This window comes from Rhinatrema bivittatum, chromosome 9 (assembly GCF_901001135.1).
Source record: "Rhinatrema bivittatum chromosome 9, aRhiBiv1.1, whole genome shotgun sequence".
In the NCBI taxonomy this organism is placed as follows: Eukaryota; Metazoa; Chordata; class Amphibia; order Gymnophiona; family Rhinatrematidae; genus Rhinatrema; species Rhinatrema bivittatum.
Window position 1 is genome coordinate 198,249,458 of NC_042623.1, and position 22,138 is coordinate 198,271,595.

General features: G+C 41.2%; 1 protein-coding gene across 1 annotated transcript in view; it reads left to right on the forward strand.

Annotated features, from left to right (window-relative positions):
- Positions 1-22,138, forward strand: part of RASA2 (RAS p21 protein activator 2) — a 223,099-nt gene that overhangs the window by 20,677 nt on the left and 180,284 nt on the right. The window contains exon 2 of the mRNA XM_029615728.1: positions 9,796-9,913. Coding sequence (XP_029471588.1) covers positions 9,796-9,913 — 118 coding nt within the window. The remainder of the gene's footprint in view (positions 1-9,795; positions 9,914-22,138) is intronic.

Consider the following 22,138-nt stretch of genomic DNA (forward strand, 5'->3'; position numbering starts at 1 on the left):
AAAGTTTTTGTTATGAATAAAATTTGAAGATATCATCATACAGGTATTTTTTTTTATTATCTATGTAATGGTGATACCTGTTTAATTTACCCTTACATGTATGTTGATGTATCCCATTAAACCATGTTGTTCTATATGTTCTGCGATTTTGTTATTTAGAATAGTTTCCACAATTTTCTCGGCACTGAAGTCAGTCGCTGACGTATAGTTTCCCGGATCACTTCTAGAGCCTTTTTTTTAAAGATTGGGGTTGCGTTAACCACCCTCCAGTCTTTGGCTACAATGGATGATTTTAATGCTCGGTTATAAATAACTAGTAATAGATTTGAAATTTCATTTATGAGTTCTTTCAGAACTCTGGCGTGTATACAATCTAGTCTAGGTGATTTGTTATTCTTTAGTTTGTCAATTGTTGTCGTCATTTGGGTAGGAGGGATAGCCTCGTGGCTAGAGCAGCGGGCTACCGAGCAGGGAAACCAGGGTTCATATCCCACTACCACTCCTTATGACCTTGGGCAAGTCACTTTATCCTCCGTTGCCTCAGGTACAAACTTACCCGGTCGTTCATCAAACTGCGATATGCCGGTATCGCGCGTGTGTTAGGGCGTTGTCGCATGCGATAGCAGCCCGCATCGTGGTGGTACAGTGCAAATTAGGTGAAGAGGGAGGATTGTGGGTGGGGTTTGGGCGGAGTTATGCCACGGCCGCGCCACAGGAAATATTACATCTTTTCCCGAAGCGCTATGGGTGTGTGACTGTGCGGCCCGGCCGCAACCGCTGCGGGCAAAAGACGCGCCGCCGCAATGTGACAGACTGCACGACTTCGCCCTCCCCCGCACACCCCTCTTTTTCGCACGGCTCATCATTATGCTATAAATATGATGAACCTAGGCCATAAACTGTAATTCCTCTGAGGATAAGGAAATATACAGTACCTGAATGTAATCCTCTTTGAAGTGCAGAAAAGCAGAATATAATTCAGATGAAATACATCTTCCAGCTTCACAGTGTGTTTGATTTTTGAATCATCACTATTGAATAGTTTCCAACACACATCTCACAAACATCCTGTTTAGTAAACATCGAAGCATTGAATTAAGAGGATAGATCTCCTTCAGAGAAGAGCTTAACACGATCAAAAGGGGGGGTGTAATAGAAACAGATCAGCATTTGACAGTCTTCAGTTAATTACAGGAAGGTGATATTTTTCCATAGAAAAGGAATTTCAAGGGCAAGGGGTTGTGAGATGCAGTTGGAGGGAGGAAGATTCAGAAGATTTATGAGAAAATACTAGTTTACTGAGAAGGGTGGTAGGCGTCTGGAATAAAATACCAGCAAAGGTGCTCAAAACCAGTACTGTGACGGAACTGAAGCATGTTTTGGGGACTGAGACTGAATACAGTGCTAGGAACAGGCTGGAAGGTTTGCAGAATTGCAGATAAACCCATCTATCACTCCAGAGAGGAAAGGCCAAGGGGAGAGGCGATGAGAAAACAAGGCAGAAATAAAAGGAGCATGGCTTAGTGACACAGTGGGGGTCACAGGGGTGGGGTTGCAACCAGCAGGCTGCAATGTCTAGAAACCAATGCTTGTAGGTTGGTAGTGGCCAGGTGCTAGCTGCCTAGGTGTCAGGACCTAGGCAGCCTGATGTTTGGCCCACAGCCTCATTAGTTTTGTTTAGATAATTACAAAACTTGGTGGGTAAGACATGGGGGGAGAAAGAGGGAAGAGAGATTTGATCTTGGATACTCCTCTACCCTGGATGCTATTGAACCAACGAGTGGACTTGGATAAGGAGTGAGCTCCTACAAGCACTACAATGTTTACAGCTGGAGACTAGGATGTATCCTTAGTTCCCTCTAAGCTGCGCATGTGCGCGTACACCGTGGTCGTGAACCCCGTGCGAACGTGAAAATATAGGACGCACAAGAAGTTTTGATTATTTGTATTTTCACTTGTATTTGAACTTGGCTTATAAAAAAAAAAAAAAAGCCTTTCAGAAATTTGAGGGAGCATTGCTGAACAGTGTGGACTGGAATAACTGGGCAAACTGGATGGACCAGATGGTCTTTATTCACTGCTTGTTACCATTCTGACCTTTTATTAGACCACAGCCTTAAATATAAGTCCTTTTTCTGCCATAGCGCCAGCCAAGAAGTCTGACTTTTGAAAACATACATTGCAAAAATAAACAAATTAGAACTTATTCAGACAAATTTGCTCTTATAGGAAATGCGGAGGTAACGTTTGTATACAGTTAGCATTGCTAAAGACTGTTTTTAAGTTGCTGTTTAATTAGAACTTGTGAAATTATTTACTGTAAAGAACTCTAGTTTGCTATTGGGTGCAGGAGCCCTATATGTGAAAAGCACTCCCCTATCTGTGTGGTTTTTTGTTTTTTTTTCTTCCTTCTATTTAGTTCACACTTTCTTTCACTGGTAGTTCAAGGTGAGTTACGTTCATGTACACAAGGTATTTCCTTGTCCCCAGATACAGATAAACTTGTGAGACAGTTGTGCTAAAAACAAATGTACATATCCCTGGCAGAATTTGTAAAATGCATAGCATTTTAAGGAAACATGAGTGATCAAGGCTAAATGAGTCTGTTTTTCGTATGTTTCAAATTAAACTGTTATGCATCACGGAATACTCACATCATTAAACAAACCATAGTAAGAACGGAAATAATAAAATGGTCCTGTGCAGAAGTTTGCATAGTAGGTGGTTCCAAAAATACACCTAAACCTTTGGTTGTTTAGAACCTAGAGCATCCATTCTTTTGTTGATGTGTGATATGTATTGTGCCGGAGGCTGTTTGGGGTAGGGGGAGGGTAGTACTTATAACCTTAAAATCCTTCAACCATGTATTTGCCTGTTTTTCTACTGCTTGTTGATGGTTCAATAAAGATTCATTAAAAAAAAAAAAAGCATAAAGTTTCTGGAGCTGCTGTCAATCTATGGGAGGTTTATTGTGCAGTGGTCTTTCTTACACTCTGGATTTATTCACATAAAACATATGTGCATAATCATGTTTCTGTGCATAAACCATTATTTCTGCATGTAAAACATGTTATGCACATAAAATATGCACTTTGCACACAAAGCATGTTGTGTGCAAAAAGCAAGATTTGTGCACATCATGTTCTGTGTATGCTAAATGTGTCTTTGTGCACAGTTTTGCATTAATAGGCTCTTTAAAAAACAAAAAAAAAAACACCTCCCTAGGCACTGGCTTACTGCATCAGAATTGAATTCTGTTTCTACTGTGCGAGTAAAGAAAATGTGAACCGAGTTACAAATCAGCTTGCACTTTTTTACTTATCTTTTAATACATCGGACTCTGAGCTATAAATCAAAAGGAGCAAGAAAAGAATTGCCTGGCCTTTTAAAAAAAAAAAATATATATATATATATATTCAGTAATTGGCTATGATGGAAAAGGAAGAGAAAAGAGTTAAGTTAATGGAATTTGGTTGTGTTTTATACATCATTAGGCAAATGATTAAAGGGTAATATCTGCTGTTTGAAACTATAAATTGAATGGGCACTTTTTGTAATTAACTTTATTTCTGAAAATATGCTTTTCTGCGATATTAGGTCAAACAAAACATTTTCTTGAGATCAAATAAAAATATATTAGGAATCTAATTAATCCTGCATAAACATAAGTGAGCCATTTGGTAATAAGTGTAAGAGAAGAATATTTAATCTGGATAGTGCTAAACTTAAAAATATTTTTCAGAAGTTGCATTTAATTGGGACCAAGTGTGAATTCTGCATCTCTTCTAGTAGTTGGTATTTAATTACTGTAATGCTGTTTGTTCTTTCTTTGGCTTTTCCATTTGAGTTTACTTCCTGTAATCACATATAAAAAAAAAATGCACCGATTTTGTTGCCTTTTAGATTAATCACAGATGACAGTTCAGTTTGTAGCTAACCTGGTTGCCCTGATAGAAATAACTATTTGTAAAGTGAAAAATTTGATTTACGTCTACATCATTCAGAAAGCAATCTAACTGGAAGTGGTGACGTGAAATATTTATGTAAAAGAATGTGTAGGCTGCACTATCCCTTGTTCTAGGCAGCTAACGTAAAAAACATACATAACCACTGAACAAGAACAAATAGGTCTACTTTAAAATTATCAAGTAGTAAAATACCTTCTGCTTCTGATTTAGCACCTAATTTAAACTACAATAAACTAGAAAAAATTGACCTTACCTAAAGTACTGTGTATATGCTACAGATCTAGAGCAGTGGTTCTCAATTTGTTCCCATTGTGATAACACCTGATACTCACATGTGACACATTGCTTATTACAGTCCATGACAACCAAAAAAAAATTAATACAATGGAAAGACGAGTACTCTTGCTGAAAAGAAAATATCCCATACTACAACAGCACTAACTGCTAGCATTCCTTCCTATGAAAAGGCACCACTGCAAATATTGCACCAAGCCCTAAGACACCAATACACCTCCTATTATGAAAACAGAACAAGCCAGGCTGCTAGAGATCCTTATACAGAATATACATTCTAGCAGAACACCTCGGTCACATGTTCAGAACGCAGACAGACCCTTACCTAACACACCATAAATTATAAATAGAAACCTGCAGACAATTAAAAACTCATATAAAACATTTTCCTTTGATAAGCAGGGCTGAATCTGTGGATGACGTCATCAGGCGGCACCGAACAGAGCTCAAAAGCACAGATGACTTCTGACTCTCCCTCACAAAGTATTCTCCTTAGTCTATTTATTTTTTTAATTCCTTGCTGATTTCAGCGACCTACAACAGCACCTTTCAGTGCTACCTTGCAGCTATTAAAAAAAAAAAAAAAAAAAAAGGGGGGGGGGTGTCAGAAGGAAGTTGGAAATTCTCGCAGGAACGTCTATAATCTTCCCCATGGCTTCCAAGAAGACACTAAGCAGCTCAAATCCTTCTCTTGTGGCCAGATTGTCAGTCAATGATGGTGCAGTCTATGTCCTCTGACTGGGTCCGGGCCATGACCTACCAAACTGCCTGGCTTGTGGTTGGGTGTCCCTAAATCCCAGTGCTCCAGAGCAGCTGAGAGCTGAAATTAAGAGCAGATCCACTTCGAGAAGTTGTCATTCTTCACCTTTTAAAGAGCTGCAGAAGTAGATCCTCCGGTGCCACATCATCGCATTCTGATGACCCAGACTTGACACCCTGAGGTGCATTAACACCATCTTGGCATAGGTCTGTGGGAGTGTGAGTGCCTGCCAGGCCAATCCCACTCCTTGACGCACTCAAAAAGGGCGAGTGAATATAAATTTTTAAACAAGGAGCACAGAGAATGCCGACTGTCTTTCCAAAAATACATAAGACCTTGATAAACCCGCCAGGGAAGACCCGTTGTGTTGGGAAATTACTCCATTTTAGAACCCCTTTCAGTTTCTGTGGACACAATTTTTAATAACATTTGTCTTTGAAATTCCATTGTTAGGGACAGTTCACTTTTTAAAAACAGTGGAGAATACTGAAAAGGATACTAAAAATTGGCTTTTAGTTACTATGGATATCAATTCTCTATATATGAGCAATACCGCAAGTTGGAGGCTCTGCAGATAATAGAAGAAACATTAGAAGTATATGGAAGATCTCATCAGGTCCCCAATGAATTTATTTTACGATTGGCCGCCATAGCCCTTAAGAACTATTTTATTTTTCAGAGTTTGTTTTTATCAGCAGATGTCAGGGACTGCTATGGGTGTGAGTTTGCCTCCATCCTTAGCGAATTTGTATATGGCAGCATTTGAACGTGCTGCGATAACGACGGCACGATCTGTCATTTTCTCAGCATGAATGGGACCAGGTCACCGCTGAGCAAACTGTCATGCCCCCTTCCTAACATGCAATTGGTTGCTCCCTTCCCTCTCCATTTAATCCATTTTAAAATTTTATGCCAGTGCAATCGAGCTCGATGCATCTATGCTATGGTTTTTTTTTTTCATTTTTAAAAAAACAAATGTTTGTGCAATACTAGCTGAAACGACCAAAAGGTTTGCTGTTAAATTCATGTTTGTTAAATGTTCCCCCTCCCTCTCACCACGTCTTTATTTTCCATCCTCATCTTCTGCACAGGGCTGGTTTTATGGTGGGGTGCACGTACGGGAATTGCCCATGGCCCTAGCACCGCATTGGGGGGGGGGGTGGAAAGGTGAGGAGTTGTCACTAAGGTTAGAGGTTCAGGTCTCTTGGCATTGGCTGGGCTCATGCCTTAGTTTCTGCTCTGGGCCCCAGGTGTCTAACACTGGCCCTACCATTGCCCTGCAGTTCTCTGGGCCTGCTGCTCTTTGCACCTTATGTGCAATCATTCCCACACCCCTAGTTTGCATTAGATGAGAGCAAAGCCTGAAATAGTTCTGCCTCTGTGGGCTTGTTCTAAGATATGTTCCTATAAACAGACATAGAATGGAGAGAAGTCTTAGTAAATCGGGCCTTTTATTCAGAGTTCTTTTGACAAGGTTACAGTATCAAATTGGGCTTTGTTGGTTAGTGGCTGAAAGTTTTAGTTTGAAAGCCAGTGGCTTATGTAAGTGTATTGGTGGGCTTAGCCCAGTTTCCATTGGACAAGTGTCTACATGAGATCTGATTTTAGCATTTTTGGTAGAGAGGCTAAGATTGAGCACATGGGCATGACACTGAATTACCCTCAAATAATCCAAAGGGCCATGCCACTTGGTCTCAAATGTCTATAACTCACAGCTTGATGGAATTAGGGGTTTGGGAGCAAGTATTTAAATTCTTTGATTCACAAATAAGCCCTTGTGACTATGGGTTGGCAACATGTTTTTTGTTGCTTGCCAAGCACCAAAAAAACCCTTTAATAGCTCTTTAAGAGATACTGTTCTCTGAGGGGAGACTAACTTAATGATTCCTCCGTCCGCTGGGGATGGAGCCTGGCTGTATTGTTGGGATCTGCCAAGCTCCCAAGAGGTTTTTCATAGTACACAGACACGATGCCACCACCCGGATGAGCATCCAGTTTCTGCGCCTTCCCGACACACCTCCATGCCAGTGATCCTGGCGGTAGCGGGATAAGAAAGGTGAGAGTGGTCTAGGGTGCCTTCTACTCATGAAGCCAATGAGCGCACGCTGCCTTAAGTTGTTCTCGGTAACATATTGTGCAGTTTGATGTTTTATGTATTTACGTATTGTTTTGTTATGTAAGCTGCCTAGAACTTTGCATCAGGAGGGCATATAAATGTCTGAAATAAATAAGGTTCATTTGGTGGAAGGGGAGGGATTGAAGGCCCTCACAGGGTGGTGGAGGAATAGGACTGGGCCACTGTGCTGGGGTGTTGCGGACCCCTGGTCTTTTTTTGCTAACCCTTTCATCCTGTTAGATCGATCCTCCCAGAGAAGAGTTGTTGAAGCATGTGTTTGCACTACCCAGACTGTGTGTGTTCTGTGGATAAACAAACTTCCCATTTCCAGTGCTTTCACATGGTAAATTAATCAAAAAAATGAAGCTAAAAAATTTCCCATCCCCTCAGTTTTTATTAGACATGCCAGTGATTTCTCCATAAAAGGAGATATAATTGCACTGTTGTTTTAGAATTCCTGTTTGATTCTTATTACCTGTAACTGTATTATGTGATTTACTTATTTACACGCACAAATCAAAATGTATTTAATACTCTTTCCAGTTCCAAGTTTCCTTTGCTCCTTGAACCTTTTTAAAATAAGGAAAAATGGCTTGGTCGCACTATAACTGAGTCAAACAAATTAGGTGGCAACCCCAAATCACTGGTATACTTCAAATTTATTTATTTATTTATTTTTAATTTTTATATACCGGAATTCCTGTATGCAATACAAATCATTCCGGTTTACAAGTAACGAAAAGGTTGCCCTGGTCTGGGAGGTTAGACCGGGGTTTTGTACATAGAACATTAAACATTGAACAATAACAATCAACCATTAAACATTATTACAAGGAACATTGAAGGTAAAAATAACATTTAGCAAAGGCAGTAATAGCGATTGGGCCAACACTTGAAAGTCCACAACACTCGAATAGCTGTTCAAAGAGGTGTTTTATTGATTTATAGAAACCGACATCTTAATGAATCGTGTTCACAGACCCCCGACACGGGCCGTGTTTCGATTGACCTGACTGCATCGGGAGGGACCAGATCCTCAGTATAGTCTGTACAAGGTCACAGGTTATTGACGACAACAGAAGTTCGAGAGGCAGGCGCCGTACTGCTACCATATAAAATCAGGGAAGAGATCCCTGCGGCAAGGTTTAGCAGAGTACAGGCAAGGACAGCTCCGCTATGTCAGTTTCTATAAATCAATAAAACATCTCCTTGAACAGCTATTCGAGTGTGGTGGGCTTTCAGGTTTTGTCCTCATCGCTAATACTGCCTCGCCATATAACTGAAGCAAGCCTGCTCAAATGCACTTCACTATTGAACCACCTGCATGGTGTCAGATAAACAGGTTCGTGTCGCACAGATGTAACCTGCGGCTGAAAGATTCCAAAAGGGATTCATACGGTACAGGATTTGGTAAAAAGATCTTAATCCCATCCCACAGGAGGATGTCATGTTGGTCTCTGAAGTAGTTAAATACGTCCTAAAGGATGTAGTTTTACAAACTATTCCCTGGAAATAGATTATTTTTATACTTATGTAGTTATTTATTTATTTAAAAACTCTTCTATACCGTCGTTAAGTTGGAGAACCATCACAACGATTTACATATAGGCACGATAACAGCTATGAGTGGTATAGGTTACAACTTGAAAATGTGCCATCACAGTTCGGTAACAATAAAGTGCAATAAGCTATATGTTTAAGTAATCTAATCAGTTTGGTATGACAATTTATCAACAGTACAAAATTAACATTACTGTGAGTTTGTTCGGTGCGTCCATCTTAATCACTCAATTGTTTTTCTCCTTCACTTTGTCTTTATTGAAAGCTTGTTTATAGAGCCAGGTTTTCAGGTTAGATTTAAAGATTTTCAGATTTCTCTGGAGCCTAAATTCGAGAGGCATGGTGTTCCATAGTACAGGGCCAGCCAGTGACAGTGCTCTTTCCCTAACTTGAGTGAGCCAGGCTGATTTGACTGAGGGGACAGTAAGTAGAGCCTTATTCGCAGATCTTAGGTTTCTGTGCGGGATATGTACGCGTAGTGCAGTGTTAAGCCAGTCGGCTTTTTCCTCATCTATTAGCTTATGAATTATACATAGAACTTTGTATTGTATTCTTTGTTCGTTTGGGAGCCAATGTAGTTCAGCAAGTGTTCCAGTTATGTGGTCCCTTCTTTTTTTGCCAGTTAAAATTCTTGCAGCGGAGTTTTGTAGTATTTGCAGCGGCCTAAGTGTAGATTGTGGTAGCCCTAGTAATAGTGCATTACAATAGTCTGTGCTTGCGAATATCAGTGCCTGTAAGATTGTGCGGAAGTTGTTTAGTGTTAAGAGGGGTTTCAGTCTTCTAAGAGTCATTAGTTTACCGTATCCTTCTTTTATTTTATGTACCTGGAAACTGTATGAATTTATAAAAAAAAAAAAAAAAAAAAAATTCAAAATACTAAATTCTTTGCTATGTGAGCTGTAGACTCTTGATTCTGCTGAACTAACCACTTGATAAAACTTTGACCAGATGTTTGGAAATCCTTCGACATCCTGGGGATAGGTGTGTTTGGATCTGCTTGGCTTGTGCTCTTGACTTGGGAAAGCTTAATTGCAATACCAGCAAGTTTTTAGTTTTTTAGTGGTGTAGAATAAGTTGTTGTGGTTTGTATTTCATAGGTGAAGCCAAGAATTTGCTTCCATATCACTTGCCCAACAAAATGAGGGACTGTTTTTGCACAATAAATCTGGACCAGGAAGAAGTTTTTCGTACAAAGGTAGTTGAAAAGTCTTTAAGGTAAGTAGCACTCTTCTAGATAAGTTAATGTAAATGGTTTTCTGGTTTGAAATGTTACAGCCCTAGTTTCACACACAAATACCCACACACACACAGTGTACTCCAATACACCACAAATGAGAACAAATAACAAAAGAATAAATGTATTGGTCTTTTTTCTACAGAAAGCACTCTGTCGCCAAAATACTAATGTAAGACCCTCTAATCACGAGTAAAGCATATTCAATCTTCTCGTTTACCATAGGGGTCTAAATTACTTTTAATAAATCCTGCAGAACTTTTGCTTAATTTTTCTAATTTTTCTTTAAAAATCCATACGAGAATTATAGGGAAACTCCCAATTAGTACCGCATGACTAGTATAAGAATACTTATCGACAATGATAAAGTCCCACAAGTCCCGACATGGCCATGTTTCGGACCGTTGTCCTGCCTCAGGGGAAATCACGGGTCATCAATTCAATGATCTTTTCAATAACGTTGATGCGGCGAATTCACTGCGAAAATACTTTTTAGTGCGGGCTCACATTTCACCCGCGTCGTTTGAATCATGGCAGACGCACGGACTTCTCTTATACCGGAACTCTAACTTGTTACCTCCCCTTCCGGGAGCACAAAGGTCTCTATCACGTCCTCCCATCATTGTGCTGAGTAGTGTAATGTTTGTTAATCATGTAGTAACACTTGAAAAGGCTGTGAATAAAAGTTAGCTGAATAGGTAAATTGCATTTAAATCAGTTATCTATATTTACAGTTTTTATAATACTCTTAAATCATAAGCAACAGCACTTTCTTGGTGCTTTTCCACTAGCCTAGAAGGCCGGATGTTTAGGTAACAGCCTCACTAATTTTGATAAGTTTTAGATTTTTTTTTACAAAGTTTGGTTGGTTGGTTGTATGAACATCTTACAGGATGGTAGAGAACCAAAGAGGAAGATGATAAAAGCTGACTTGGATAAGGAGTGATATTCTACAGGCGCTCACGCTTTTACGGGTGGCAGTTGGAATAAATACTTTTAATTATAGTTTGTATAAAAAAAAAATATGTATCATGAGTTTGGACAAGGAAAGCTTTCTTTGCACGAGTTACCAATTAAATATCGGTACATAGAAGTGACATTTGAAAAAGTCTGTTTTTTAAATAATAGAGACCATTATAGAGTTTTAAAGTGTTCGCTTATGAGTGGTTAACAATTTGAAAATATTGCATAGACCACTTAGGCATGCATCAGCTCAAAATTCATAATCATACATCTTTTATTTAAATTTATAATATTAACTTGCACTTAAAGAAATATTGGGTGTGAGAGTTCTTATATTTTTTTAACTTTGCCTTTGGATGAAAATCTTCTTCAGGGGCAAACACCATGGGCTCAACTTCATCACAAATATATTCTTCCAAATAAGAACGTGCTGCTTAAACCTTTCCAACTCAAACATCCATGGAAAGGTTTGAGAAGCACATTTTATTTAGCTGTGTATATGGGCGAGAAGGCACATTTGATCTAATCTATCCTTTGATAACTAAATACATGTGGTGCTGCAATTGGGCCTCCCCCAATTCCTTCCCAGTCTGCTCTAATTAAGGAGTAGACTGGGAGGGAACTTCCCGAACCCCCTGTCTAACCTACCTTCCCCTTCCCCTCTCCACCCCGACTCCTAACGCCTACCTAGCTACCCCAATTTTTATCTTATTTTTGTACTTCCTGCTCCTCTGGAGCAGAAGCAAGTTACGCACGCCGGCATCTGGCTGGTGCGCGCTTCCCAGAGACGGCGACAGCCGGCATTTGCGCGAATAGCGGGGTTTACGCACAAATCCCGTATTTTACACGCGCAGGTCTGTGAAAATGTGGGCATATGTGCATAGTAAATAAAGCAATAAAGAAGCATACGATATAATGCTTTAAATCAACATGGAAGATATTGCCCTTGCGGAGGTAAATCCACCAGTTACAGCTTCTCATGGCTACAAGAAATCCCAAAATTTAATCCAAATATTGTTAAATTTTGAGTGAAAAAAGAAATTTATCTTTTCAGTTCTAGCATTCTCAAAAAGTTGACTGCCAGTTGCCCAAAGTGGGAACCTATTTCCCAAATCAAATGATAATGAATCTGGCTAACAGTAATATTTGTAGAATAAGCTTTTTCATCTTACCAACTACTGAAAAAGCACCCCGATATCTATCTAAGCAGCACAAGCTCAGGGAAAGAATCAAACTCAAAGCGTACCTTCTTTCATTTTATCTTTATTGCATTTATTTAAGCAACACCACCAACAAACAATCACAAATAGCAATTCGATAGTCGAACCAAAGAACACATTGTCTGCATTCATAGACTGCCGAGGCAGCTACATAAACACATCAGTTCGTACACACACATATCCTCTATCAAAGAATGCTTTGTTACTAGCGAGAGGTTCCACTTGTCAAAACATCATATAGCAGTGGAGAAAGTGGGCAACCTTGTCTGGTATCGCCCTTTATATAAAAAAATCGCCTAGCTTGTGGATTAGCAGATAGGAGCTGTAGCCCACGAAGAAATCCTCTTCAATTTTCTACTGCTGAGAACCCAGAACATACACTTCCGCTGTACTCTGTCAAAAGCTTTTTTCAGTATCGACTAATCAGTCCCTGCTTATTTGTCGGGCCAGAATCCCTCAAAACATAGGCCAATTTGCGAACATTACAAACTCCATGCCTATTTTTAACAAATCCCCCCCCTGATCTGGCGAGATTAAATCAGGGCTGACTGTACTTAAGCTGCTAATATTGAAGCCAGAATCTTTATATTCACATTAGTAAGGGAGACGGGGTGATAAGTTTCCAGCTTAGTTAAGTCTCTGCCATTTTTTTTTTTGGAAAGACGGTAATAAGTGCTTGATTAACTTCTGGGGGAAAAAAAAGAATCCCATTCTGAAGAAGAAAATTCTGCATTTGCAGTAAAGAAACCTAGAAAATGCCAAACCAGGGGCTTTTCCCAAGTTGAATTTTTTAATGGCGAAATCTCTTTCTAACTTGGAAATGGGGCACATTAAGCTTCTCCACTTGAAGGGGGGAGATGAGGCAAATGCCAGGTTTGCGAAGAATTTCTCTTCCATATCAGAATAGAGGCAGGTTATAATCTAGAAAGACCTGTGCGATTTCCTCAGTCTCTACGAGCACAGTAATAGAAGGGGATTGAATTCCTGTAAGGAAACACTTTGGTTGGAGAGCTTCTAATTAACCTTTTGAGGCGTAAATATCGCTGACACTTCCTTTAAATCCTTTTTAAAAGATATAATACGGTGCTGGAGTAAAACGCCACTTAAAATATTGGGGGCTTATTACCTGCTGAAATCTCCACGGATATATAGGCGCATGAGCTGCGAATGACGTTACTTCGATGTTTTGCTGTTCTGACATCGGGGATTAATGAAGAGGAAAGAGAAATAATCAATCTGAGAATACAAATCACATGGAGTAGAGTAAGCTGTGTAGTCCAACTAATTTGGATGTAAGATATGCTAAATATCCACTATTTGTATCTCTTTCACCAAAAAGGGATTTTATCAGTCTAGGAGGATCAGAATATTGATATCTCCTCCTCCCCTCCAAAATTAAAGCATGATCTGGAAATTGATTAATTTTAGTTATCAATTGAGAAAAAGATATATGACTGTAAACATTGGATCATAGATATTCCCCCTCCCAAATATTTCTGATAAAAGAGATCCACTTACAAGAACAAACTGCTCCTGGGTCCATAATAATTTTCTCAAGGTCTGAAGGTAAATTCTTACATGCTAAGGTTAGCACCTCTCTTTGTAGCTGAAAAAGAGGAAGACCCACATTGACCGCACTCTCATTTGAACTTCTTATGTTCTGCTTGTCAAATGAGTTGGGGTTTTTTTTTTGTAAAAATGCAACATGCGTATTAGCGCTTTAAAACACATTTTAAAAGCTTTTTTTCCTTTTTATTGGGGAATGTAATCCATCCACGTTCAAAGAATGTACTTAAAAAGTAACCTTGAGAATTAGGAAAAAAAAAAAGTATCTGCAACTCTGTCCCCATGAGTGCGCGCATACTGCCAGCACCCAGTTTTGAAACCTGAAACAGTGTAGCACAAATATAAATGCCCTGCACTCAAATCACACTCATTCCATAGGACGTACAACATGGAACACGCCCCGATCACCCCCGCGAACACAGAAAATGTCTGTGTTCCAAGGATCTGCATTTTGTAATCTGGTTTCCTGAAGATATATACCCCCCTGTGAAAAGAACTTCTCACTTTTAGTCTACATTAGACAGGAGCAGTTGGCACGTGTAGGAGAGTTGTGCAGTCATTCTCCTGTAACACACACACAGCAGCAACTCAGTCTGCACTGAGGACACAGAGAAAATCAGTTCCAAGCTATTAAGAGCTTCCTTACCTTAGAGTAGCAGCATCAGTTGACGGAAGCAAATAGGCCTTTCTTTTAGCAGCAAAGGGGGGAAAAAAATCAGGTTCGTGATTTTGAAAAAAAAACACTACGCTCCGCAGATTTAACAGAGGTTTGCAGAAAAAGCAAAATGCTTTGTAAAGAGAATTCCAGTCATTGAGTGGGCGAGTTAGGGATACCAAGGGATGGGGGGGGGGGGGGTCCAGGAGGGAGACTGGGGGAAGAATGGGGATTTGGCAGAGAGTTGGGACTTAGGAGAGCTGGGATTTCAAGATTGGGGGGAGAGTGATAAATTGGAAATAGTGTGCGGGGGTGACCCCCAAGACCGAGCAAGGATTTTAAGCGTAAGGCTATGGTCTGGGCTCTGCTCCTCCACCCCCCATGGGCTTTCAGAAGCCCGCGCATGGCGGGCCTTGTGCGTGTTTTCGGAAGGGCCTTGCCACAGTGCTGGGCCTCTCAAAAGGGCGGGCGAAGGCGGGGACAGCGCGTGCTGACAGCTGACGGCGCGCAGAGATTACGTCTGCTCCTGAGGAGCTGCAGGGTAATCGAAAAAAAAAAAAAAAGTAGCTTGGAAGGGGTTAGGGGTCAGGAAGGAGAGGGGGGAAAAGGGTTGTTGGGGATAGGGAACTAGGGAAACCCTACTCGCATTGCAGGCGCGTAGCTTTTTAAATCCCCCCTGCCCGTACATGCGCGCACGGGAACCATATTTTATAACAACGTGCGTGTTATAAAATATCCACATATCCATGTGTGCACAGCGGGAAAACTAGCTGCGACGCATGGACACCACAATGTTTAAAAAATCTACCCCTAAGGGAACGAGCAGTGCACAGAAATTACTTTACGTATATATGTGAGACCGATCAGCCCTGGAACTCGCACTCATTTGATTCAGAATAGATTATTGTAAGGCAATTAGATGCTAATTGTTAATGGTTGTTCTGGTAATCTTAGAAACTTTATAATAAATCTTTAACAAAGAATGCACTTATGGTGAACAGCTCAATAGCTCTGAATAAATTAGCAGAAGCATAGCACATTCTCTTGGCTGGACATGCCTTATAATTTATAAACTGTTCTGACTAACTTAGACTCCAGACATGAGCCAGGAACTTAAACCATAGCCTCCTGCTTTGGTGAGAAGCTGAAATCATGCACGCTGCCTCTAGGAAGCTGGATGAAGGGCAGAGGGGCTTCCCTAGTTCCTTGAGAATGACCGGGCGAGTTTAACTCTGGCTAGAGAGAAACTTCTGCCCAGCAATGCTTCAGGACACTGGATTTCGTCTAGCAGCTCGGTTGCAGGGCAGGATGAGGAGTGATGACTAGACAACTTCTGGCATCTTCTTGACTGTCCTCCCAGCTGCTTTTAAGAGATTGCATATTCAGTAGCTACGTGCATTTGAAAAAGAGGGGCCAGTGTCACCTTCTGATTGGAATCTTCTTCATTTTGACTACTTCACTCTCCCCTCCCCCAACTTTCTGCCCAGTGGCAGTCGCCTTAGCTCTGATAAGGACTCCTCTTGCTATTGGAAGCTGGGATGCCAGGTACTTCTGAGCCTTGCTGAAACTGATTGTCCATCTCCTCTCCATACACAGAGCAGGCCAGCATTGCCTTTCCTCTAATTGCCAAGAAGATTTCGCTCTTTTACTAGAGGCTTAGACAAACAGTGGGTTTGGCACCAGATGAGTCTGTCATCTACTGCAGCTTTTTCAGAAGTTCAGCATCTCTATATTTCTGACATACAGGCCAGTGAAGTTGCGAAAGGGGGGGCCTTAGCTACAACCCAGTGAAGATACAAGGAAAATAATTCATAAACATAAATATCATTGCTTCATTTGAAGCAAAACTGTTTTTTCCCATTAGAGAACTGAAGCAAAACTCTCGCACCTCTACAATATAGTTCGGAGAAGCTAAGCTTCAGACACTTTGGAAGGAAAAGCAACAGCTTCTGACTTTGGTTTTCCAGAGAGGCACACTTCCTATAATCTTGCATCATTTCAGTTGTCGGAGAAGCTAAGGATCCTGGCTATAGCAGGTCTAGGGTTTTTGTTTTTTTAATTATTTTATTTTTATTGCATTTCAATTTTAACACAATACTTGTGGGAGAAATCAGAAGTATATATAGAATCAATATAATCCAGCTGTATTAAGTCATAAACTAAGAAACAATATCGTAATATACCTCAATAATATAAGAGATCCACGGGGGAGGTAGCTCAGAAAAAAAACCCAAGAGCGAATATAACAAAATGTAATCAGAGATTATGCCGATATGATTGCCAAACTGCACTGATTACTGTCACTTAGGGTGAGAATCCAAAAGGAATCGCAGTTGTGACAGTTCGAAAAAGACATAACTAGAGTTATTAAATTTAACCACACATTTACAAGGGTAGTGCAGAGTATACTTGGAGTATACTTGCCAGGTTCTTATGGCCTAGATTAGCCACTGTTGGAAACAGGATGCTGGGCTTGATGGACCCTTGGTCTGACCCAGCATGGCATGTTCTTATGAGCATATTATCAAGGCTTCAGATCTCATAACAAGGAACTTTCTTCTCCTTTCCTGAGTAATATCAGGATACAACCATACTTTCTGTCCATGAAACATCGAACTCCTATTGCGAAAAAAGAATCTCTTTGAGTGACTTCAGCTTCTTGAGAAACTTCCAAAACATCTGTAAGATTCAAAGGCTGTTGATTTTTCATATTATCTTGAATATTCTCTGTAGATCTCTGAGGCAGGTAATAAGCCTTAGGGGCCAATGCAATACAGTGTGCTCAGCCGAGCGCACTGTTTAACCCACTTTCGGACGTGGGTTAAATAGGTGCTAATCCACTCCTAATGCAATAGGAGTGGATTAGCACCTATTTAATGCACGTCCACGGAGTGAATAAGTTGGTGCTCATCACATGCAAATGCATATGAATGAGGCTTTTACTCATTCACTCCAAATGCAAAAAAATAAATGTGCATCTCAGATGCTCAGCTATTAACGCCTGCAAGGAGCAGGCGTTAATAGCTGAGCACACTGAAAAAAAGTAAGGAAAAGCAGAAAAAACTGCTTTAAAACTCTTTAAAAAAAAAAAAAAAAAGAGAGAAAAAACCCTCTGCCAGCCGCTTTGAAGACCGCTGATATGCTCGGCGTCTGTGTTCATAACTGGCTGACTGCCGGTAACCGCGGGGTCCGCGTTAGCAAGGAGGGCCCTTAGGTCGCACAAGTGCCAGCGTGACCCCCTAATTTGCATATTGCATGGCGCCCCCCCTTGCGGGCGCCATGTGTGCATTAAGAAAGCAGGCATTGAAAAGTCAGCGCCCACTTTCCGTGAATAATATTGGATTGGTCCCCTTAGTAAAGGCATAGCTTTGACCGGAATTTTAAGATTAACCAGATAATTCTTGAATAATGTGACTGCAGGTAACTGTCGAATAACAGGAAAATTAAGCACACTAATGTTAAGACTTCTTAAAGAATTGTCTATATTCTCCATCTTTTTTTATTTTGAACATTTTCTGATTGTATCAAATTCTGCTGACGTTTTTCAACTGTGGTTAATCTTTCTTCAAAACCATTTAACTTCCTTTCTTGTTTTGAGACCCTTTCTTCGTTATCTTTACTGCGCTTTACTGCTAAGTATCCAAGTAAGTTCGGGTTAAAGAAACTATCGCTGACTCAATTGAAGCTAAGGCTTCCCAGACCAATTCCAGCGTTCTTATAGGAGGTTTTACAAGAAAAGGGCCTGGTACAGCCTTATGCTCACCCCCTGCTTGACCCTCTTCAGTGTCAGTGGCCCGAATATATTCCAGCGTTGCTGCAGTGGCTCCGATGTTTCCCAGCGAGGAGGAAGGCATAAGAGCCGGTGTTTGACACTCCATGGCCTCTCCATCCGCAAAGATCTTCTTTAGTCCTTCTCCCTCAATTCTCCGTTCGCTCTCTTGTAGAGTGTGCAGCTCTTTGGAGCCAACCGGGAAGGCTGCACTAGCAGCAATACTCACTGCGTTCAAACGCTGAGGAGGGGACTGCATCTCCGGCGTGCCCGGGTCTAAGTGAGATCTCGTCTGCTTTAGGGGAAGACGTTCGCTCTGCGTCTCCTCCCTCTCTCCGCGGCCCTCGCCCCCGACTCAGTCGGCGCGGAGGAGAAGAAGCTCTCTGTACATGGCTGTTTAAGATCCAAGGTATCTGAAACTACCAGACTTTCTCGAAGCCTGGCTTTATGCTTCGAATGTGGCATAGGAAATTGATAAAAGGAAACCAAAAATGCTGAATTTAGCACCGAGGTAAGAGAGAGGCTCCACTCCAGCTCCTCACTCGTTCGCCATCTTGGCTTCTCCCCCCTAGGTCTAGGGTTTTGAAGCACCCTCCTTGAACAGGGCCGGCACACACTCATCTGCAATGGGCTCTGTTACTAAAGAGAGGCCCAGCATTTTAAGGAGCCACACCTGCATTATCTAGAGAAGCTTATGATCTTTCACGCTTTCAGCAAGATTGATAATTCTCACATTGTTCCTCCAGGCTTTGTTTTTGTTCCTGTAGTATCATATTTTCTTTTTTAAGCTCTACAAGCTGACTGGCGAATTGTTCAGAAGTGATCATTTGGACAGCAGCATGATTATCCAAATAGGTAAACTTTTCAGCTTGCTTCTCCATGCCTTCCTCAATCTCATTTAAAGACAACTGTAATTTAGAAGGTCCATCTTCTAATACTGCCAGTACATGTTTTGATATCTTTTACAAGACCCTCCTTTTAGCTCTGAAAGCACACATTCCATCTCAACCATCATTTATTGGTAAAGATTGCTCAATCTTTTTCCTCTTAATATTCGTGAGGATTTTGTCAACATAAGAGCAATTGCCAGTCTCCACGTTATCAAATTCCTTTCTGTGATCAAGTCCCACCAATTAGTGAGCAGAAATGTTAGTGAAGAAGAGTTAAATTTAAAAAAAAAAAAAAAGTAGCTAGGCGCCCCCCCCCCCAGAGCTCTCCTTCAAGCAGCTTCTCCACCGGACATTTCCGAAGCCTAGTATTTTAAAGATCTCTGTAATGACATTAATCCAGAAATCCTGAACAGCTTGACAAGTCCACCATACATGTAGGTGAGACTCTGGCAACCATATTTTTCTCTAGCACCAAGAACTGGATGTATGATTAAAATTGTAATGAAACATTGGGTACCTATATATACAGTGTGAAAATCTGATCATTAAATTGGTTCTTTTATAACAGATATAATAAGCCTCTTCCTAAATAATACACCAGTCTTCAAGATTAATCATCAACTCTGTGATCTATTTTGACATCAAAGAATGTAATTGTGAATTTTCTAGTTTCAAGGAGACCCTGATATATCACTATTGGCCTCAATTTAGGATGTGGGTTTTTTTTTTTTTTTTTACATAGTGCTGATTCCACCCATTATTTTTCAGTTTAGTGAGATTTATTCAAAGCTGTATGTAGGTATGTACGAGTGAGGTAATCAAATTTGCAGATACAAAATTGTTCAGAGTAGTTAAATCACAAGCAGATTGCGATACATTACAGGATGACCTTGCAAGACTGGAAGATTGGGCATCCAAATGGCAGATGAAATTTAATGTGGATAAGTGCAAGGTGATGCATATAGGGAACCCATGCTATAGTTACACAATGTTAGGTTCCATATTAGGAGCTACCACCCAAGAAAGAGATCTAGGCATCATAGTGGATAATACTCTAAAATTGTTGGCTGTGTGCTGCGGCAGTCAAAAAAGCAAACAGAATGTTAGGAATTATTAGGAAGGGAATGGTTAATAGAACGGAAAATGTCATAATGCCTATATATCGCTCCATGGTGAGACCACACCTTGAATACTGTGTACAATTCTGGTCGCCGCATCTCAAAAAAGATATAATTGCGATGGAGAAGGTACAGAGAAGGGCGACCAAAATAAGGGGAATGGAACAGCTCCCCTATGAGGAAAGACTAAAGAGATTATGACTTTTCAGCTTGGAGAAGAGACGGCTAAGGGTGGATATGATAGAGGTGTTTAAAATCATGAGAGGTCTAGAACAGGTTAATAAGAATTGGTTATTTACTCTTTCAGATAATAGAAAGACTAGTGGGCACTCCATGAAGTTAGCATGGGGCACATTTAAAACTAATCGGAGAAAGGTCTTCACTCAATGCACAATTAAACTCTGGAATTTGTTGCCAGGGGATGTGGTTAGTGCAGTTAGTATAGCTGTGTTTTAAAAAAGGATTGGATAAGTTATTGGAGGAGAAGTCCATTATCTGCTATTAATTAAGTTGACTTAGAAAATAGCCACTGCTATTACTAGCAACAGTATCATGGGATAGACTTAGTTTTTGGGTATTTGCCAGGTTCTTATGGCCTGGATTGGCCACTGTTGGAAACAGGATGCTGGGCTTGATGGACCCTTGGTCTGACCCTGTAGGGCATGTTCTTAAATTCTTATGTGCTGAGTCATATCCTCACAACTGAGAATTGTGTGTCTATCCCAGCATTCTTGCATTTTCGGCCTCCACTGTGAAGGCTGTTCCTAGACATCCATCACCCCTTCCATGAAGAAATATTTCCTTGTGTTACTTTTAAGTCTACCCCTTTTGAGTTTCGTAGCATAACACCACCTTGTTCCAGAACTTCATTTCCACTGGAAAATGCTTGCTACTTGTGCGTTATTAATACTTTTTTGAGGTCTTCACACTTTTTCTCTCTTCTTGAATATACATATTTAGGACCTAGAGTCTCATTTCCAGGATTTGAAAAATCTGCTCACCTGGGGCAAGTGGAGCTTTCCAGCAGGCAAGGAAGCAGATTCTTTGTATCCGATCAGGGCTCCAAGAGAAAGCAGGAAGAAGTAAGGGAGAAGAGTGAAGGAGTACATGGTGGAGGGGGGGGGGGAGAGAGGAGAGGATCGCACCTTAGGTGAGTGAGGAGCAAAGGAAGAGGGGGGAGCGCTGTTGGGGGTGTACTAACCAGGGCAAAAATACTCACCCTGAACTTCTGTATCCTTCCTCCCCCCCTTTCAATTATTTCCTGTACCTGAATGTAACTCACCGTGAGCTAAAATAGTGATTCCCTGTACGTACCTGGATCAGTCCAGGACACCTGGGTTGTGACTCCGCACCAGTAGATGGAGACAGACTAAAACTTGTGGGCGGAGCCATATAAGCCCCTGTGCCAGTCACAGCCCCTCAGTCTTACTCTGTCTCCAGTAGATGGTGCAGGTCTAGTCACAGCCCTGCCTGACCTGATTCTGGTGTTGGTGTTAGTCAGGTTTGAATTTTTTGGGCTAGGTTTTTTGTTAGGCATAGTTGTTTATATACCAAATTGGGGTTTTCTTTTAATCCATTAGTCCCGGGTGCCCTGCCTCCCAGGGGGGTTGAGAGGTCCTGAGGGGACTACCCTCCCCCGGTTGAGGCCGCTGCCAGGGTCGAGGACCCGGCTGGTCTAGTGGCAGCGTCAGGGGTGACACCGGGGAGCCCGGTTCACTCACCCCTGCAGGACTAGGGCTCCAGGACCCGGGACAGCAGCGTCAGCGTTTTTAAAAAAAAAAAAAAAAAAAAAAAAAGGGTTTTCTGTTTTTATTTTGTTGCGGCCGGCTCTCCGTTGCTTCGGCATCGCTGCTCCGTCGTCTTCGCGCAGGGGGGCGCCGCAGGCAAGAGGGGAGGTCGCCGAATTAGTTTTTTCTTTAATTTTGACGCGCCTCAGTTTTTTACTTCCCGTGGTCGCCGGCTTGCCGCGCGGTTCTTCAGGCAAGGCCTGTGGGTCGGCGCGCGCGTTTTTCCAGGGAGGGCCTC